The following is a 19,917-nucleotide window of genomic DNA, read 5'->3' as shown; positions in this document are numbered from 1 at the left end:
ATATGAAAGAATAACAGTGCACCCTCTGTTGGTTATATGAAAGAATAACAGTGATTGCAATATCACACAGTGCCATCTGTTGGTTATATGAAAGAATAACAGTGACTGCAATGTCACACAGTGCCCTCTGTTGGTTATATGAAAGATTAACAGTGACTGCAATATCACACAGCGCCCTCTGTTGGTTATATTAAAGAATAGTGGGACAGTGGGACAATGCACACAGTAATCCGTTTGGCAATTCTCTGTCACCATCAACTTTGCAAAGAAGTCCGGTTGATCGCTGGGGGGGTCGCTTTGGCAGAATGTGCGCTGCTGGGAGACAGGGCTGTAGTTGTGTCTAGGCTTATACTAGAGTCAATAAGTTTTCCCAGTTTTCGTAGGTAAAATTAGGTACCTCGGCTTATACTCGGGACGGCTTACACTTGAGTATATACGGTATATGACAAAAAATGTAATTTTTGGATAATTTTCTCTCTTGTTGTTATTCTACTGACTCTTTGTTCCGGCTGCTGGAGGATGGAGTTTTGTAGCAAAACTATAGAATCACAGGAAAATGCATAAGCAAACTCCTTTGTATTTAATATTTTTGCCTACTCTGACTTTGCTTATGGAAGTATATGCAGCACTGAGGATTTTTTTTCTGCTTACCTCTCATACAGATCCCAAGAAGTGTTTCATTTAATACAAGCTCAAATTCCAGCGAACTGTCAAGGAAAGATTACAAACACGACAAGAACTGCAACTCACACAATGTAAGTACCCCAGTACCACAACAACAGGGAATGTCCTGCATGTTGATTGATATGTAATCTAAATCTGACTCACTTATGTTTAGTGAGCTGAATGGCGCATCAACTATATCTTCTCTTGGATTATTCCTTCTCTAGAATGTATGTTTAGAATCATCCTTTTTTATATGGTAAACTTCAATGATAGAGCACTAGTGATGAGCTAATCTGTTCCGAAATTCATTGAAGTCAATAGGTGTGAATTTTTTTATACATGCAACAATTTTTGCATGTATAATTAGTGTTTTTTTTTATCAGTCCAATTGCTTGTGCCGACTCTTTTGTCTCTGCGACTTTTTTGTCTTGGTTGCTTTTTGTTGAAATGCAAAAAGGTAATGGCCGTTTTTTTCCTTTTACGACTTTTTTTGTCTTGGCGACAATTTTGTCTGGCGAATTTTTTGTTGCAGGGAAATTTTATTTTTGTCACAGTTTTGCAATAAAAACTTTCAGATGATGAAGTGTGGAATTTCACTGTGAATCACTGTGAATTCATGAGATGGGCCAGATTTACTAAGGGTCGAATTGAAATCCCTCGACTTCAAATATCTGTTTTGTTTTGTCTAGAACTCAATGGGCATTTTTTCTTATGGCGACTTTTTGTCTTAGCAACAATTTTGTCATGGTGACTTTTTGTCTCAGCAACAGTTTCGTCTGGGCGACTTCTTTGTTGCAGAGAAAATTTAGTCCAAATACATTAAAATCAATGCGCTGTTTTTCGTATTGGCAACTCTTTGGGGCCCATTTACTTAGCTCGAGTGAAGGAATAGAAGAAAAAATACTTCGAATTTCGAATGTTTGAATATGGCTAATTCGACTCTTCAACTTCAAATCGAACGATTCGAACTAAAAATCGTTCGACTATTCGACCATTCGATAGTCGAAGTACTGTTTCAGATGCCGAAATGCAGAAATTTGCCGTGAATCCATGCCTGCCAATAAAAGTTGCTCATCACTAGCTAGAATGTATTGTGCTTTTTCAAAGTACAGGTGGATTTTTTATTAAAGGAGATAATAGACTGCCATTGTACCCCAAGCTTTCCCAAGTTGTAGTTTCCAAAGACGTCATTGTGCAATTCTGATTTTTTTTGCCAGAAAATATGGTAAATAGTGATGGACGAATTTATTCACCAGGCGCGAATTCGCTGCGAATTTGCGCGATTCACCGCCAGCGAATAAATACGCGAAACGCCCATGAAAATTCGCATCAAAAATGGGCGCCGGCGTCAAAAACGAGACGCCGGCACCGTTTCGTGAATTTTTTGCCGTTTCGCAAAATTCGCGAATTTTTCGGCAAAGCGAAATGGCGCAAATTCGCCCATCACTAATGGTAAATATATCAGGAATCTTTCCGTAATTTGGATCTCCATATCTTAGGCCAATTTAAAATTAAATAAACCCAATAGGACTGATTTGTCTATAATAAGGATTAATTACATCTTAGTTTCATGAAATGAAAGGTACAGTATCTTTGTTACAAAGAAAAAAAAACAGTTTTAATAATAAATTAATAATTATTTAATTCAAATGGAGTCTATGGGAGACTGCCTTTCTGTAATTCAGAGCTTTCTGGATAATGGGTTTCCAGATAAATGATATCGGCATGTACTGGCAATACCGCATTAGTGCTGTAGATCTGCAAAACTGTCATCCTTGCTAAATAGCATATCTGGTGCTTCATCCTTTTAGAATTGAAAAAGAGGAAGACAAATGAACTTAGGTCAAATAAGTTGTGTTCAGAATGGTCAAAGAGCTCCTAAATAATATTAATCCCAGGTACAAGGATGTAAGATGTGATGACACTAGATGCCTTTAATAATAGCCCATGTTTTCAAAGCAAGTCCAGATTGCTTGACCTTTTCTTAAATCCATCAGGGGAACATCATAAATAAGAGGAAAATCTGTGTGACCTTCTCACAGGCGCAAGATTACACAATACTTCAATTTTCTGTCTCTTTTATGGTTTGTACAGAACTGTAAAATGCCAGAGATAAATATGAAGATTGTGTTGAAATGATTGATGGCTCCCCTCATCTCTTTTTATAATTCCAGTAGACCGTAAAGTAATCCCAGGTTCAGCTCCGTAAACTGACATTATTAAAAATACGAAAACAAAGTCGATAACAACATATTGCCTTGGTACTTTATTAGCTGCAAGAAGATGCGGTTATGTGTTTGCAGCCCTTAGTTCTCTAGCACTTGTGTCATAATTGCCTCTTTCATATTGTCTAAAGAGCGCCATACACGGGCTGAAAAAGTAATTTAGACTAATTTGCCATCTTATTTGGCATCTGGCTTCCGATGGGTCTTACCAATCGATAGCTGGCCACGATATCGATTGGGAAGGTTTCATTTTACCGGTTTCCAACCCATCGGAGCCCATTGCTCCTCATTGTAATCCGATCGTTCGGCCCTAGGGCCAAATGTTCTGCTTACCCCGATATAGCCCTGCCATTGGTGGACATATCGGGGAAAGATCCACTCATTTGTAGTTGATGAGCGAAGTTATTCGCCAGGCGCAAATTCGTGACGAATTTGCTCGATTCGCCGCCATCGAATAAATTAGCCCGCAAAAATTTGCTCACGTCCAAAAAAAACGGCCGCCGGCGGCAAAAATGGGCATCGGCGTCAAAAACTGATGCCGGCGCAGTTTCATAATTTTTTCACCGTTTCGCGAATTTCGCTCGAAATTCGCGAATTTTACGGCGAAGAGAAGCGGCTCAAATTCGCCCATCACTACTCATTTGGCAATGTCGCCAGATGAGCAGACCTCTTCGTGTATGGCCAGATTTATACTGGGTTTTTAGCATTATCAAATTCATATCCACCAATAAAATTCAATATGAGATTTGCCTTAATATTGTGGAGCAGAGTGTGATTCTCGTGTTGCACTCAGAACCCGGAGTGGTGCCAAATAAGTGCTGTGATTGGCCATTTGATTGCCCATATGTGGACTGGCAACCTACAGACTCTGCTCGGCAGTAGACCTAGTTTTTGTGCAACCAAAACATTCCTCCAAGCCTGGAATTGAATAATAAGCACCTGCTTTGAGGTCACTTGGAGCAATGTTCCCTCTAATTCTTTCTGAGCTATGTGCTCAAAAAATTCTTCTGTGCTCACATTTTAAACTTGTGTGTGCATTTTTTTTAAATTTTGTTCTCAGGTCAAAATTAATACAAAGTTTTGTGTTTTCACACAAAAAATTTTGTACACAACACAATTTTTTTGTGCTGGCCTCAAGAGGGAACATTGACTGGGAACAACACCCAAGGGGTTGGCAATGACATATTGCTCGTGGGCTACTGGTTGGGGATTAACAAAGCAAAGGTGATGGACTAATTCATTCCACACCTGAACATACAGTAAATTCCCCACAAAGCCAGAAATAACAGCTGGAGTTACCCAGAGTTCTTGGGCAAATTTTGTCACAAACTGTACACCTAGGGGCAGATTTACTACAGTTTGAATGGTAAATTCAAATTTGAATTCAAATTCGAATTTTAGAATTTTTTTTGTCAAAACTCACAATTTCGAATTTAAAAGCACCAACTCAAATTTGAATTTGAATGTGAGATTTATCACACCTCGACCCTTGAAAAAGTTCTAATTTGAATATTCAGAGCAGTCCAGAATCTGCACCTGGATAACTGAGCTTCCAGACTCAACACCCAAAACATTCAATTTTAAAATAAAATTTTGGAAAAATGGTCCAAAATAAAACATGGAATGTAATTGAAAAGATTCTTTATTTCTGTAAACAACGGAACTGAAAAAAAAAGTCTTTGGAAGGTGAACAGCCCCTTTAAGGGAATTATAGTTATATTTGGAGCTATATCAGAAAAACGAGAATCGACTAATCCATAAAGATTGTTTATAAATTTGCACCATCTAACTTTTTTCAGATGTGGTGAATTTGGAGCATGTGATTTTGAACAAAATTAATTTATATATAAAAAAAGGTTAATGTGAACGACGCACTTCATGCTGCAAATCTAGAAATATAATTCCTTTTATCTGCTTTAGGATATATTTTCTTTTACTTAAGTTTAACTGTGATTAGGGCTGCCTGCTCCGATTGTGCTCTGATGGCTTTCTATTTAAATGTACAGTGGCAAAGATGCATGATGTATATACTGGCAGCCGACATAAAGAGATTTAATATTGACCACTTCTCTCAAGATTGCATTAATGTAAATGCCGAGCTGCCACTGCAAATGAAATTACAGCTATGGAATGGCGCTCGTTTCATTATCCACATGTGATTCTAAATCTCAAACGAGATTTTCTTATCTCATGACATAGCTGCAAATAATTTCACTTTTACAAGGTGTTAATAACAGTTCTTCTGTTTTTTTTTCTACTCTTGTCAGGTTGGTGACACCCAAAGTGTATTTATATGTATTGTAAAAAAAATGATAGAAATTATACAGCAATGATAGGAAGCAGAGCCCATGGTTGTGAGGAAGCCCATGGCAGGAGAGCAGGGTCTACTTACTCTATAATGGTAGAGATCCTTCCCCTGCTGCGAAGGATCTCTAGAGGGCCCATAGGAATACTTTTTTGCAGGGTGGCCCAGTGTCAAGTTATTTTGCCACTGCAATGGTACAATAGTAATGCAACCTAATATAGTGATGGGCATATTGACAAAACTTCACTTGACCCTAACCCCAACCTTCCCAATCTAAACCCCAATGGACCTGGCCTGGAATCTCTATTTAGAGATCCTGTCCGACCCACCTATCTGAGACATCACAAAAGGGGGCAGGGTAAAGACAGGCACACACCTATAGATAGAGGTTGCCTGAGGCGAAAGGCGGCAGTGAAAGGTTGCCCGCGACCCAGCAATCTTTTGTGGAAGCTGGCCCAAACCCTAGTGAACAGTGAATAAACCCATGGGTTGTGCGGATTTCAGGATGGCCCCACATCACTAACCGAATGCACCAGTTTAAAGCTCATATACTTTTGTTACAGGTATAGGATCTGGAAATCCGTTATCCAGAAAGTTCAGAATTACGGAAAGGCTGACTCCATTTCAACCAAATAATCCAAATTTTTGGATTTTGAATTGTAAAACAGTAACTTGTACTTGATCCCAACTAAGATATAATTAATCCTTATATGAAACAGAGCCTATTGGGTATATTTAATGTTTATATGACTTTCTAGTAGACTTAAGCTATGAAGATCCAAATTACGGAAAAACCCATTATCTGGAAAGACCCAGGTCCCGAGTATTTTGAATAATAGTTCCCATACCTGTACTATATTATACTAGTCAAGAAATATGTACTTTTGTACTTGGTTAATTACATAATTTCCTAGGCTTTCCCATCATCAACACTAGCTAATCCCTGTAGCTGTATCAATTGTGCTTCAGTCACATAGATAAAAACATGGTGAGATATTAATTATTAATAAATATTATCAACTTATGCTAGTTTGTTAGAAAATGCTGTCAAGGATTATTTTGCCTCTCATTTACTCATAGCTTTACTACTAGTTACTTTATGGGGCAGATTTATCAAGGGTTGAAATTTGAATTCATGGGAGTTTTTTAAACTCCTTGTTTTGTCACAAATAGTCACACAATTTCCCACCCCATCCCTAATTTGCATATGCAAATTAGGATTTGGATTCGTTCGGCCTTGCAGAAGGATTTGGCCGAATCCAAATCCGGCTGAAAACGGCCGAATCCTGGAATAGTGGAATGAGGGTTGAAAGTGCCCATTTTCGTTACTTAATATTGTGAAATGAATTTGTGTTTGTACAAAATGTAAAAATATGCTTCAAGTAACAAAGTGACAGATCTCTAAATTTTGTTGGTGCTTTCAGGCATATTTCAAGGTAGAAGATATATGGAATAGTAGAAGGGGAAATAGAAAGATGAAGCAAAGTAAAACAGTAACTTTATATAGCAGCTTCATTTGGACTGTCAGCGATGGCGGAGATATCCAGAATTTCAAAGCTCTGAGAAGTCCAGAGTTACTTTATTGCTTCTGTAAAACATTCTCCCAACATCTTGTACTTTTTCCAGCTGCTTGTTCAGCTCTTGACATTGTACATAAAATTATTGTTCTTTAAAATAGCAAAAATTATCTCGCTGTGAACCCAATGCTTTTCCTGTTTTTGAGCTGGTAAGAGAGGTTCTTCAAATTGAACTGGTCCAACAGCACAAATCTATATCTAGTCCTGGCCTTTTGATCAGCAATTGCAAATCATTCATTTAACATACATGGAATAGACTGTAACTCTACAGTAAGCAAGTTACAATGTAAAATTGTTTAGGCATGGAATAAAACAAAACTAAGAAAAAAAATACTGGAAAGTTGTATACAGAAATGTAAAAAAAAAAATTGGATTCACTGTTGACTTGAAGATATTTCTGTAAAAGAAAAAATGTTTTGTCCAAAAAAATACGTACAGTAAGTGAAAAACTAAAGGAGGCAATATATGAAAAGCTTTTAAAGAGCTGGGTTGAAACTAGGTTTACTGTAGACTTGGAAATGGAGATGGATGACTGTAGGCTTGGAGATGGAGAATAGAGAAATTCGGCCACTCTCCATTTATTTCTATGGGATTTTGAAAGGCTTATTTTAAGGATGAACTTTCACTTTCACCAATTGATAAATATGCGTTTAAAAATCCCATAGAGATGAATGGAAAGTGGTGAAATTTCACTCTAGAGGACTGTGGTGATCTCTTCACTCTTTGATACTTATACCCCTAAGAGGTCTTACTGTGAGAAGATATTCCATTGTAAGAATATACAGCAATGAGGAGAGGGGATACCCCTGATCTGTCCCAATGGAAAGTTTAAGTGAAAGTATTAGTGATGGGCGAATTTGTCCCGTTTCGCTTCGCCACAAATTTTGTGAATTTCCTGCAAATTAGCGAAACTAGTGAAAAATTTGCGAAACAGTGATTTTTACTCCGGCGACAATTCATCTGCGTCAAAATGGTCGAGGCCGCAAAGGTGACGCCAGCACCCATTAGAGTCAATGGGTGTCCATTAATCAGCGCCAGAGTCAAAATTTGTGCCAACTCCGGAACCATCGCCAGCGGCGAAAAAACTTTGACGCTGGCGTCGCAACCGAAGCTGGTGTCAAATTTTTTTCTAAACAGGCGAATTTTCGTCAACGAATTCTCACTGCAAATCCACAAATTTATTCACCCGCGGCGAAAAGTGCAAGTTCGCCGGAAATTCGCACCTGCCGAATAAATTCGCCCATCACTAGAAAGTATACCATTTACCTTAATTCTGGCTATAGGTGTGGTATATATACTACACATATCTAAAATTCAAATTTTAGATAATTTTATCTATAATTTTAAATGATTAAAAATTAAAATGAAAATTATATAAAGCTTTGTAGAATTCTGGTTTCTACAGCATGGAATGCACCAATGTAGATTTTCTACATCTACATCTGCATCTCTTCTGTGCATTAGGGAACAATTCCTCCAAGTCAAGTTATTTTCATTTTCAACCTGTTTTACATTTTTAGAATTTCATCAAGCATAAATGCTTGAGCAGCAGAATACACCATATAAACCTTTCTTAGCCACATATGCATCTCATTCCACAATTACTCTACAGTACCTGTCATAGTAACAAAAGAAAAATACAAAATACAAACTGATCACATAGTTATATTTCTCTGAAATACTAATTAATTTGATTATATTGTTGTTACAGTGCTGACAATGTTTAGAGGAATCTGTCAACATCTGAAAAACAGCTCCGGGGAGAGGGAGCAAGAGGGTCTTAACATAAAGAAATTGACTCCTTGGAAAAACATGTAAAATAATAGGCACAACTGAGGGGTTATTTATCAAAATCTGGATTTATCTGTTTGTTTATAATAAAAAAGTCTTACCAAGCTATAATCCACTATTTGACCTTATTTATCATTTTTAAAGCACAATTTAAATCAGATCAGGGGAAAACGAAATAAAATTGGTCAAAAATCTGATTTTACAATAATTTTGATTTTTTTCCCCAAATCACTCAATTTTTTGGGGCTTTTTCCTGAAAAGTGCAAATTTTTCAAATTTATACCCCAAAAGACCAAAATAGCCAGATTCCAGCTCAGACCACAGAAAATTCCAAATAGGATAGGGACCTCTCCCACTGACTTACAGTATATACAACCTCGGCAAGTCTGAGATTGTGGATTTGGGGATTCTGACTTTTTCCATCTTCATGATATAATAAATCTTGAAAATTTCTAGTTTTTCCCCCCACTAAAAATTAGGATTTTATAATAAAAAAACTCAAATTTTTTGAGTTTTTAGCATTCTGACTTTAATAAATAACCTCTTATAGTCATTTGCAGAATTTGTTCAGGAGGTGGGCATCCTTTTTAAATAAAATTCACAATGACAATAATATAATGATGATAACAATAATGAAAGACAATTTTTTATAAACCACAAAGGCAGGATATGCAACATTGATAAACAAGAGACTTGACAGTTTTATGTTGATGATCTCTCTCCTTCAGTGTTTTGTTTTTGCATTGACTTCTATGGTCATAAAATCCAGCAATTTATTGACTTTTTTTTATTCGTTTTAGTACCCTATATGCCCTGAGCTAAAATAAATAAATATAAAATATACCAGTGGCTGTCCTTGAGTTCATAAAGTGGCTAAGGTTTCTTGAGTTAATTAGCTGGAAGCTGAAAAGCTAGAAAAGTCAGTTATCAATATCAATAGCTAGTTATAAATACAAATTAATAGCGTATCCACAGGCATTTGAATTTGATTATTTAAAAAGGAAATATACTATACATAAGATTGGGAAATGGAAACGGGTCTTGCAGATATTCATTAATTTCATTAATTAATTCATTAATTTTATTTTAATTAAATTAAGGGGCAGATTTACTAAGGGTCGAATTTCGAAGTTAAAAAAACTTCGAAATTCGACCCTCGAATTGAAATCCTTCGACTTCGAATATCAAAGTCGAAGGATTTTTTGACGAATTTAGCATTAGAACGATCTAATAGAAATCGTTCAATTGAACGATCGAATAGAAATCATTCGATCGAACGATTAACGATTTTTACATTGAATCATTCAAATCGAAGTTGAATGGTCGAATATAGCCTATTCGATGGTCGAAGTACCCAAAAATTTACTTCGAAATTCGAACTTTTTTAACTTCGAAAATTCACTCGAGCTTAGTAAATCTGCCCATTCTATGTGTGTGGAAATAGACTGTGGATCTGTTTACACAGGGCCTTTATGTGTCAAGCAAGGCAGCAGTTAGCAAGGCCCTTTGACTCTGCGACCCTTGTTTGTAAAGGGACAACTAAACCCTAAACATAAATAGTGCTAGAGATGTTATATACTGAACTAAATGCACCAGCCTAAAGGTTCAGAATCTATATAACAGTTAAGGGGCAGATTTATCAAAGGTCGAACAGAAAATTTGAATTTAAAATATTCAAATTTCAAGCTAATTTTTGTGTACTTTGCCTGGGGAATAGTCCAAATTCGATTTGGATTTGAAAAAAATTCAAAAATTCAAATATTGAAATGTATCATGTACTGTCTCTTTAAAAATTTGTCTTTGACCATTTGCCATCTGAAATCTGCCGTATTGGTGTTTTAGCCTATGGGGGACCTCTTGACTCATTTGGAGTCAGTTGGTGGACTTAGGCAAATCTAAGGTTTTTTGGGGGGGGGAAACTTTGATTCGTATGATTCGAATGCGCTATTGCTTTGATTCGTACTATTCACATTTGGATGAATTTAAACGAATACAGACTATTCATCTGCAAAAAAAACTTCGATTTTTGTTTAATAAATTTGGGTTGGTCTTTTTTAATTACAATTTCAAAGTTTTTCAAATTTGAAATTCGACCCTTGTTAAATCTGCCCCTTATTATCCAGGCCTTTAAAGTGATCACAAGAGCTCATCATCTTTTTTTTGAAGGAGTGATCACAGCCCAGAGGATCAACAGAAATGAATATGGGAGCTACTAGGAGCAGATGTGAAGGCACATATTTTTATATCTGAAGAACTGTGGTTGCCATGGGCTGGTACAGAACCCCTAAAAATAATGTTTAGAATTTCTATTTCTTTGTTAAGCTTTAGTTCTTCTTTAAATTATTGTAAGACTCAGTTAATAATTATTGCTTAACTTGCTGACACTATAGGCAGGCATTGGATTCCTTATTTGAAAACCTGTATTCCAGAAAGCTCCAAATTACAAGAAGGCCATTTCACATCAATTTTGTTCAAATAATCCATATTTTGAATAATTATTTGTTTATTCTCTGTAATAATATAACAATCATTATTGTAGGCAAAGCAACTCTAATGTCTTTATTTGATGTTCGTGTTAAGTCCGAGTAGCAGAGGACTCCTTCCAAAGCCAAAGGTGGCTGCTATAGGCAGAAGTGTAAGCCATGACCGGGATCTTGGGGTTTACTCTAGGTTTTGGGATACCATACATTGGAACTAGTGATGGGCGAATTTGGGGCGTTTTGCTTCGCAGAAAAATTTGCTAATTTCCCAAGAAATTCAAATTTTGGCGAAATTGTGCCAGTGTCCAAAAAAATGGACGTTGGCGAATTTTCATGGCGGTTTCGTGAATTAGGGGAATTCGCCGCAAATTCGCGTCTGGCGAATAAATTTGCCCATCACCTATTGGAACTCCTTTCTATCCTTTGTCATATTTTGACAATCTATTTGCACAGCAGAAAGGTCAAAATAATACCTTACCTATAAACAACCTTGTATTCCAAGTTCCTTGTGTTGGTTTTAATTCCTAGATAATAATTGTAATGAAGGAATATTGCAACATAGTCCACGTTGTCCTTTTCTAGGGGAGTATATTTTTCTTTTTTTTATACTATATACAAAATATATATTGTACAGTTTATAACTTATGCTAGAAAGATTTAAGGAGTGCATGTGGAAAGAGAACTCATCTTTCATGAAGGATTCGGGGTTCGGATTTGGTGCATACCTACTATAAAATTCAGTTGCTACATGTTTCTACATACAATAAAAGCAACTTAAGATTCTTCATCCACATATCTATATTTTAGTGATAGTTTTTATGCAAATACACACAGAGGAGCTTGGAGCATTCATATCTGATTTATAATTGCTCTTTTACAATGTAGCAAGAAGTATTAAATGTTATACAATAAACAACAGCAAATAGAGCCCATATTTACCTAATATATTATGGTAACCTGCAGTTTCTTCCTGTATTGTCTTTTACTTGCCATTAGAATATTAAAATATTGCCTTTTGCAGAAGGAAGATAGGAGAACTCAAGTAATAAAGTTCATTCAAACAAAGAAATAAGTGTAGTCATTTTTTCAACCTTTGAATTGATAACAATGGTTTCCAGACTATGTTAATGATTACCCGTCAGTGGATGGGGGACTTTACCTGAAGGACAATAGGGGGCACGTTAAAAAACTTTGAAATTCGACCATCGAATTTGATACCTAGATAGTCTGTTTTTTTTCGATTGGAAACGGCCGTTTTCGAGCAAAGCAAAAATCGTTTGATCGAACAATTTAATCCTTCAAAACGAGCGATTCAAAGGATAGTACAAAAAACCCCTTCAACTTCTAAAAACTTAGCCAAAGACTCAGAGAGGTTGTAGGAGGTCCCCCATAGGCTAAACAACAATTTGGCAGGTTTAAGGTGGCGAAGTGTCGAAGTCAAAGTTTTTTAAAGAGACAGTACTTCGATTTTCGAATGGTTGAATTTGTGAAGTTCATTCAATTCAAATCGAATTTTGGCCTATTCGCTGGTCGAAGTACCCAAAAATTACTTAGAAATTCAAAGTTTTTGAATTTGAAAATTCACTTTGACCCTTAGTAAATGGGCCCCTATGGGTGTTATTAGGGGTACTCTGTTTTACAATAATAAGGTCAAACTAATACTATTATTTGTAATATTATTTTTTTGTCATTTTAAACTTCATGTGTTTTATGACAATTTACAAGATATTCCTTCTTTGTAGGCTGGACAGATATGCAGATTACATCATAACTCAACGCTAACAAACAAGAGTGTGGAATTAGAACCAGGAATTCAGGTACAATGAGTGTCCATGATCTTTAAGTCAACAGATAAATCAGTATTTAACGTTGCAGAAAATCTCTTAGAAATCTGAAACCTAGACAGGTCTAGATGACTGTCCCATCATAACCAATTCCTGACACCAGGTCTGCCCCAGACCCCCCCCATCTCGTTGTTCAACCACACAGGTGGAAACTCTATTACAGATTATATCTCAACCTTGAAATTTGTAAATATTGCAATTTAAATGCAAAAAAACCCCCAGAAAAAGCAGGTCTGGTTACAGATTAAAAAAGTTAATGCTATTGACTGGATGATATTAAGGGGATTATTTATTAAAGTCATAATGCTAAAAACTCTAAAAAAAAATTGTTTTTTTACTAGAAAATCCTATTTTTTTGTGAAAAAAACAAGAATTTTTTTGATATTTATTGTACCCGAATCTGCAAAAAATTTGAATCTGAAAATCTGCTACTGTATCTCAGACCTGCTGAGGTTGTATATAAGTGAATGGGAGAGGTTCCTATCCTATTTGGAAGTTTCTGTGGTCTGTGCTGGAATTTACTTGAAAATCCAACTATTTCGGCAAAAATCTGAAAAATTCGAGCTTTTTGGAAAAAACCCTTAAAAAATCGAGCAATTCGGAAAAAAATCATTCAATTTCAGTTTTTGCTCGATTGTATCGATTTTTCCCCAGATCCGATTATATCATGATTTAAAATAATAAATAAGGTCAAATCATGTATTCTAGTTTCGTCAGACTTTTTTATTTTAAAAAAACAGATAAATTCAGATAAATTCAGATTTTGATAAATAACCCCCTTAAATGCATAAACAAACAGTTAAACAATGTGGTGTATATGTTTAATCGTAGGAATGTTTTGTCTGTTCTGGATTTAGTGACTTGAGCAGGATCAACACATTAACCAAAGAAAGGAACTGCTCTTTCAAGGCTCCATCTATCTCTAGCTTTGTGTGGAAGTAGATTCATTTTCCAACAGACAATGATTAATATGCATCAATGCTATGCCAAATTCATTTAAGGTCCATGGCAAGCAATCAAGCCAAGGAATGGCAAGTACTGATTAGGACAAATGGTAAATATTCCAAATATTAGGAAAGTTTGGCTGTAAGTTAACACTTACAAGTTTTTTTTCCACTTATATTAGTAAGATTTATGGAATCTGTGGTTAAAATGGATGTACCTTATCCACTATTTTAGGATTCGGTTGAATCCTGAATTCTTTGTGAAAGATTTTGCCTAATTCTGAGCCAAATCCAAACCCTAATTTACCCTAATTTACATAATGAGGGAAATGAGGGGGGAAGGGAAATATAGTCTGCCAACATAGTCTGCCGTGCTGTTCAAGAGCAGAATTCACATATTAAATATATAAATTAAATACTGGGAATTATAGGAAGTAAAAAGGGCCTTACTCCTTAGAGTGAGAATCTAGAAGCTACATATAATTTTTTTTTGAAAATTTTGTTTCGGAAATCAACTGTGGAATGAATTGTGTGTGCATAAAATGACAAGTCATTCTACATATTGACTGAAAAATATATTTTTCAACTTTATCACCAGCAATTGCACGGACCACCTTGGCTTCATCCAGAAGAAACGTCAAGAGAAGAGCACAATATTAGTGAGGGAAATATGAACATTACCAGTGAAAAAACTCTGTAAAATAAAATTTCCAAAAGTTTCTAATTTACAGTCGTCTTCAACTTCCTCGGAATTCAGAAAGCATGAAGATGCACTACATTTCTAAAGCATGTCATTTTCCACTAATTTATGAATGTTTGTAAACTAGTCCTGGAAAAGTTGAAATTATAATAGATTTGTAAATATGTTTTAGCAATAACCAGATGGCATTGGATGTTTGAACAACTGCTTTGTAAGAGTGGATGTATTGAACATGTTGTAATAGATTGTTTTTTTCTTTTTTTGCTTATTATAAATCTCTGTTTTCTACATGTTGGTTTTGAGACATTTTATTTGCAGTATACAACTAGACATTTAGCTAATTGTGAATGGAAATAGGTTTTTCCACTAAAACCACAGCTTAATAGAACTGGGCTGAAGAAGATTGCATTGAGAGTGATTCTAATTGTAGCCTGATGTCAATTGCACAGTTCATGCAGAATATTGGTTGATTCAATCACAAATAAGGGGCAGATTTATCAAGGGTCAAAGTGAATTCGAGGGAATTTTCGAAGTAAAAAAATTCAAAATTCGAAGTCATTTTTTGGATACTTCGACCATCAAATAGGATACTACGACTTTGAATATACTTCGAATTCGATTTGAAGTAAAATAGTTCAAATATTAGAATATTCGATAATCAAAGTACTGTCTCTTTAAAAAAAACTTCAATAGTTAAACCTGCCGAAGTGCTATGTTAGCCTATGGCCACCTTCTAATGCATTTTTCTACGTTTTTTGTAGTCAAAGTAAAATACACAATTACGGGGCTTGCATAAAGCAAAACCAAAACAAGGGTCTCACAAACTGTGAGCAATATGAGTGACCTCTCAGTTATCCCCTTGTTACATCCACCACCCAATAATTCATGGTCTTGAACAGGTCCGTCACCTATTCACCATCAAACATACCCCCCCGTTGCTAGCGAGGAATTGCTATGTCTAGGTGGCATCAAAAGTTGACCCACTGATTAATAATACAGAGTCTATGGCTGTGCTTTGTCGGCGTCAGTTTAAGCTACCCAGGCAGCGGTTCTGTAGATCGCCCACCCCTTCACCCACAGAGATTCTCTCCCATTCGTGGAGCAAAGTGGTGACCTGAAAGATTATTGGTGATTCAGTCACCCTGCCTAACCAAACTAAAATGCGCCTGACGAGCGTTTCGCCGGCAATACGCAGGCTTTGTCAAAGGCATGGGCTTGCCTTTGACAAAGCCTGCGTATTGCGGGCGAAACGTGCAATACGCAGCAATTCCTCGCTAGCAACGGGGGGGGTATGTTTGATGGTGAATAGGTGACGGACCTGTTCAAGACCATGAATTATTGGGTGGTGGATGTAACAAGGGGATAACTGAGAGGTCACTCATATTGCTCACAGTTTGTGAGACCCTTGTTTTGGTTTTGCTTTATGCAAGCACCGTAATTGTGTATTACACCACGCCATTGTAGCTACTCATCACAAACTGGAGTGGCTCACTGCAGACTCTATACATTAGCGTTGCATTTGACCCAGGGGTGGTGAATTTCGCTTTATCTGATCAGGGTTCATTGCCTCCCTGTGTCTAACTTGGTCTTAAATGCTTTTCTGGACCAATATTTTTTAATCAATTAGCAGTAAAAGTTAAGTTTTAACCTTGTTCCGTGGGTGTCTGGGCTCCTGGATGGGGTGGTGCAACCTCAAGGGTTAACTTTTCCTCCTCCTTTTTCTCAAACCTTACCAAAACATCAGCAACTGTCCACCAATGCTGAACTTTAAGTCACACCAGTAACAGTGGCGGTGTTCAGTAGATCAGTTGCTGTGCTCGGATAAACACGCCATTACCCTGGAGGATGAGACAAGATTATTGTGACGTTGATTGACAAGAAGCAAAACTGTAACTGAAGCACGCACCGTATTTCTACTTCAGAAGCAATTTGTAACAGATTCTGTCATTGAACAATAAATTAACCTTGACAGGATTCAAGCTACTGTACCTGAAATTACATGTGATGTTCCTAAACAGCTGGGGGTGATGCAATTTTTCTTTGCATACTAATTTTCTGAAAAGCCTTCAGATCTCCTGTTGAGAGCAAGAGTGCAAAAAAAACCTTCTATCTGCATAAAAAAACAAGCCACTAGAATATGAGCACAATCCTGTTTATTTTTTTATAATAAATGCTGGAAAAATGCTCCACTCTCTTGTAAAGTTGTTGGTCTTTACCTGGTCTTAGTGATTTAAAAGACTAACATTGTAATGCTCCGTTCTTCGTAATACAGAATATACAGATGGATCATTCATTACCACAACCATTAATTCTTTGTGGTGATGTTCTTCAAGCACACTTCTGAGTGCTCTCAACTGCACTCACCTACTGTAGAGAAATGTCTGGTGCAGACATGGAACATGGCAGACCAATCTCAGAAGTTTAATCATTAAACTTTAATGCAATAGAGATGTAAATTTGGTGACGGAACAATACCTTGAAGGGTCCAGCTGTGGCATATCTATGGGTTACAACATAAAAAAAAAACCTCTGCCAACCATCAATGGTCCACTAGATGACCTTGCAGCACATTTCAAACCCTGTATCTCCAGTAATGCTATGAACTGCTCTAGCTTTTCCAAAGCAGTTAAAAAAAACTTGCAAAATAGATATTTTGTAGATATGACAATGCCCTATAGACATCCCTTGTACCAATCAAGCATTTAATCTCTTATACTGTGCAAAAGGATGGAAAGGCGGCACTCCGGTAAGGGAAAAAGGGTGGTTTATTGAAACAGGTCATAAAGCAACATGACCTGACGCATTTCGGGAGCAGCTCCCTTAATCATAGGCTTACAGATACATTTGTGTCATTTCCTTAAATAGGCTACCACTAGTGACCTCTAGAGGAATTACAAAAAATTACAGTGTATATAACAATACCAAGAAACACGTTTTTTTCTTTTTGATGTGTCTTGATGTTCAATTAAAAAGGATTTTTATTAATCTCTCAAAAACTTAAATACTTTTTAAAATAACCACAATGCATTCCAAAAGGTGCAATTGTAGCATGCGATTGAGTCATGTGCCTGATCTAAGCGGTAATATATTGGCACCTAGGGGCAAATTCACCAAGGGTCGAATCTGGGAATTAAAATCCTTCGACTTCGAATATCGAAGTCGAAGGATTTTAGCGCAAATAGTTTGATCGAACGATTGAAGGAATAATCCTTCGATCGAACAATTAAATCCTTCTAAACGAACGATTCGAAGGATTTTAAACCAGCGATCGAAGGATTATCTTTCGACCAAAAAAACTTAGGCAAGCCTATGGGGACCTTCCCCATAGGCTAACATTGGGTTCGGTAGGTTTTAAATGGCGAACTAGGGGGTCGAAGTTTTTTCTTAAAGAGACAGTACTTCGACTATCGAATGGTCGATAGTCGAACAATTTTTATTTAGAATCCTTTGATTCGAAGTCGTAGTCGAAGGTCGAAGTAGCCCATTCGATGGTCGAAGTAGCCCAAAAAACACTTCGAAATTCAAAGTTTTTTTACTTCGAATCCTTCACTCGAGCTTGGTGAATTGGCCCCCTAGTGTAGTCTCCTCTTCCACACCCAAACAAAGGGGTGATTGGCTTTCCTCGAAGGGCACTTCTAGGTGTGGGTACACAACATGTAAAACCTGTAAGGTGGTTGATAGGAGTAGCGGCTTCACTTCAAATGTTCCAGGTCGGACGTATCAAAGCAAAGGTTTTTATAATTGTTTTTATAATAGTTTATTTACTGGAATGCAAATGTTGTACAAAACAGTATGTGGGTAACTCCATCCAATGTCTGAAAGACAGAATAAGGGAGCACATTAGGGCAATCGAAAAGAAAGACAACAGGTCACCCATTGGTAAATAATTTTTCGAAATGCTCTTCCAGAGGGATACAGGATCTAGGGGTAAAGGTCATAGAACAGGTGAAGATCCCCCTTAGAGGAGGGGACACCTTACGCCCCTTAAAGGGATCCTGTCATCGGAAAACATGTTTTTTTCAAAACACATCAGTTAATAGTGCTACACCAGCAGAATTCTGCACTGAAATCCATTTCTCAAAAGAGCAAACAGATTTTTTTATATTCAATTTTGAAATCTCATATGGGGCTAGACATTTTGTCAATTTCCCAGCTGCCCCTGGTCATGTGACTTGTGCCTGCACTTTAGGAGAGAAATGCTTTCTGGCAGGCTGCTGTTTTTCCTTCTCAATGTAACTGAATGTGTCTCAGTGGGACATGGGTTTTTACACGACTTGGGGCAGCTGGGAAATTGACAATATGTCTAACCCCATTTCAGATTTCAAAATTGAATATAAAAAAATCTGTTTGCTCTTTTGAGAAATGGATTTCAGTGCAGAATTCTGCTGGAGCAGCACTATTAACTGATTCATTTTGAAAAAATTTTTTTTTCCCATGACAGTATCCCTTTAAATTTAAGGGAAGCATATTTGATTCTGGAAATAGATACCAGAATACCAACAGGCCTGAATACCAGACATGATCTTATGTATCTATTCTGACTGATGAAACTGTAAGTAGTTAATTTGACCCCAGAGGTAGGAACTAGCCATAGTAAACATGGAATTTGACTTAATTTAACTTAATCCAACTTAATACATAACAATAATTTTTAACTTTGACCAACAAAAGCAAGGTTAATTTAATTTAATTTAATTTATTTGATAAATTAATTAATAAGAAGGCAAATATAACCATGGTTATGGGAATTTACAAATATTAATAGCATTTTCAATTACGCAATCCCCAACTTTTACTTATAGCTTTGAAGTCAGACCATAGATAGAACGATAAAATAAAAACAATAAATAAATAATAAAAAAACAAAAAAGTTTTATAAATTAATAACAAAGCTCTAGAATTTACCACCCCTTAGACCAGGCACATGACTCAATCCCATGCCACAATTGCTCCATTTGGGATGCATTGTGGTTATTTTAAACAGTATTTAAGTTTTTAAGAGATTAATAAAAATCCTTTTTAAACAGGAATTCATATGGTTAATTGAACATCAAGACACATCAAAAAAAAACAAAAAAACAGGTGTTTCTTGGTATTGTTATATACACTGTAATTTATTGTAATTCCTCTAGAGGTCCCTGTTGTATAGCCTGTTTAAGGAAGTGACACAAATCTATCTGTAAGCCTATGATTAAGGGAGTTGCTCCCGAAACGCGTCAGATGATGTTGGTTTGTGACCTGTTTCGATAAACCACCCTTTTTCCTTTAGCCGGAGTGCCGCCTTTCCATCCTTTTGCACAGTTGAATACAGTGGGAACGCTGATGGCTGAGCACCCGGTGTATTATAATGGACTGAACTGATCATGCAGGGGGTGAGTCTTGAGA

At 36.5% G+C, this 19,917-nt stretch overlaps 1 protein-coding gene across 2 annotated transcripts in view; it reads left to right on the top strand.

Moving 5' to 3' along the window:
* The window catches only part of LOC108715188 (leucine zipper protein 2-like), a 204,469-nt gene extending 189,647 nt beyond the window's left edge, over positions 1-14,822 (top strand). For both annotated transcript variants that reach the window (XM_018260097.2, XM_041560860.1), the window contains 3 exons: positions 663-755; positions 12,787-12,861; positions 14,431-14,822. In XM_018260097.2, the coding sequence (XP_018115586.1) occupies positions 663-755; positions 12,787-12,861; positions 14,431-14,532 (270 nt within the window). In that variant the 3' untranslated portion in view covers positions 14,533-14,822. The remainder of the gene's footprint in view (positions 1-662; positions 756-12,786; positions 12,862-14,430) is intronic.
* Positions 14,823-19,917: the final 5,095 nt, after the last annotated feature.

Source organism: Xenopus laevis, chromosome 4S, assembly GCF_017654675.1.
Source record: "Xenopus laevis strain J_2021 chromosome 4S, Xenopus_laevis_v10.1, whole genome shotgun sequence".
NCBI lineage: Eukaryota > Metazoa > Chordata > Amphibia > Anura > Pipidae > Xenopus > Xenopus laevis.
Note: the sequence above shows the minus strand (reverse complement) of the source record. Positions and strands in the feature narration are given on the sequence as shown.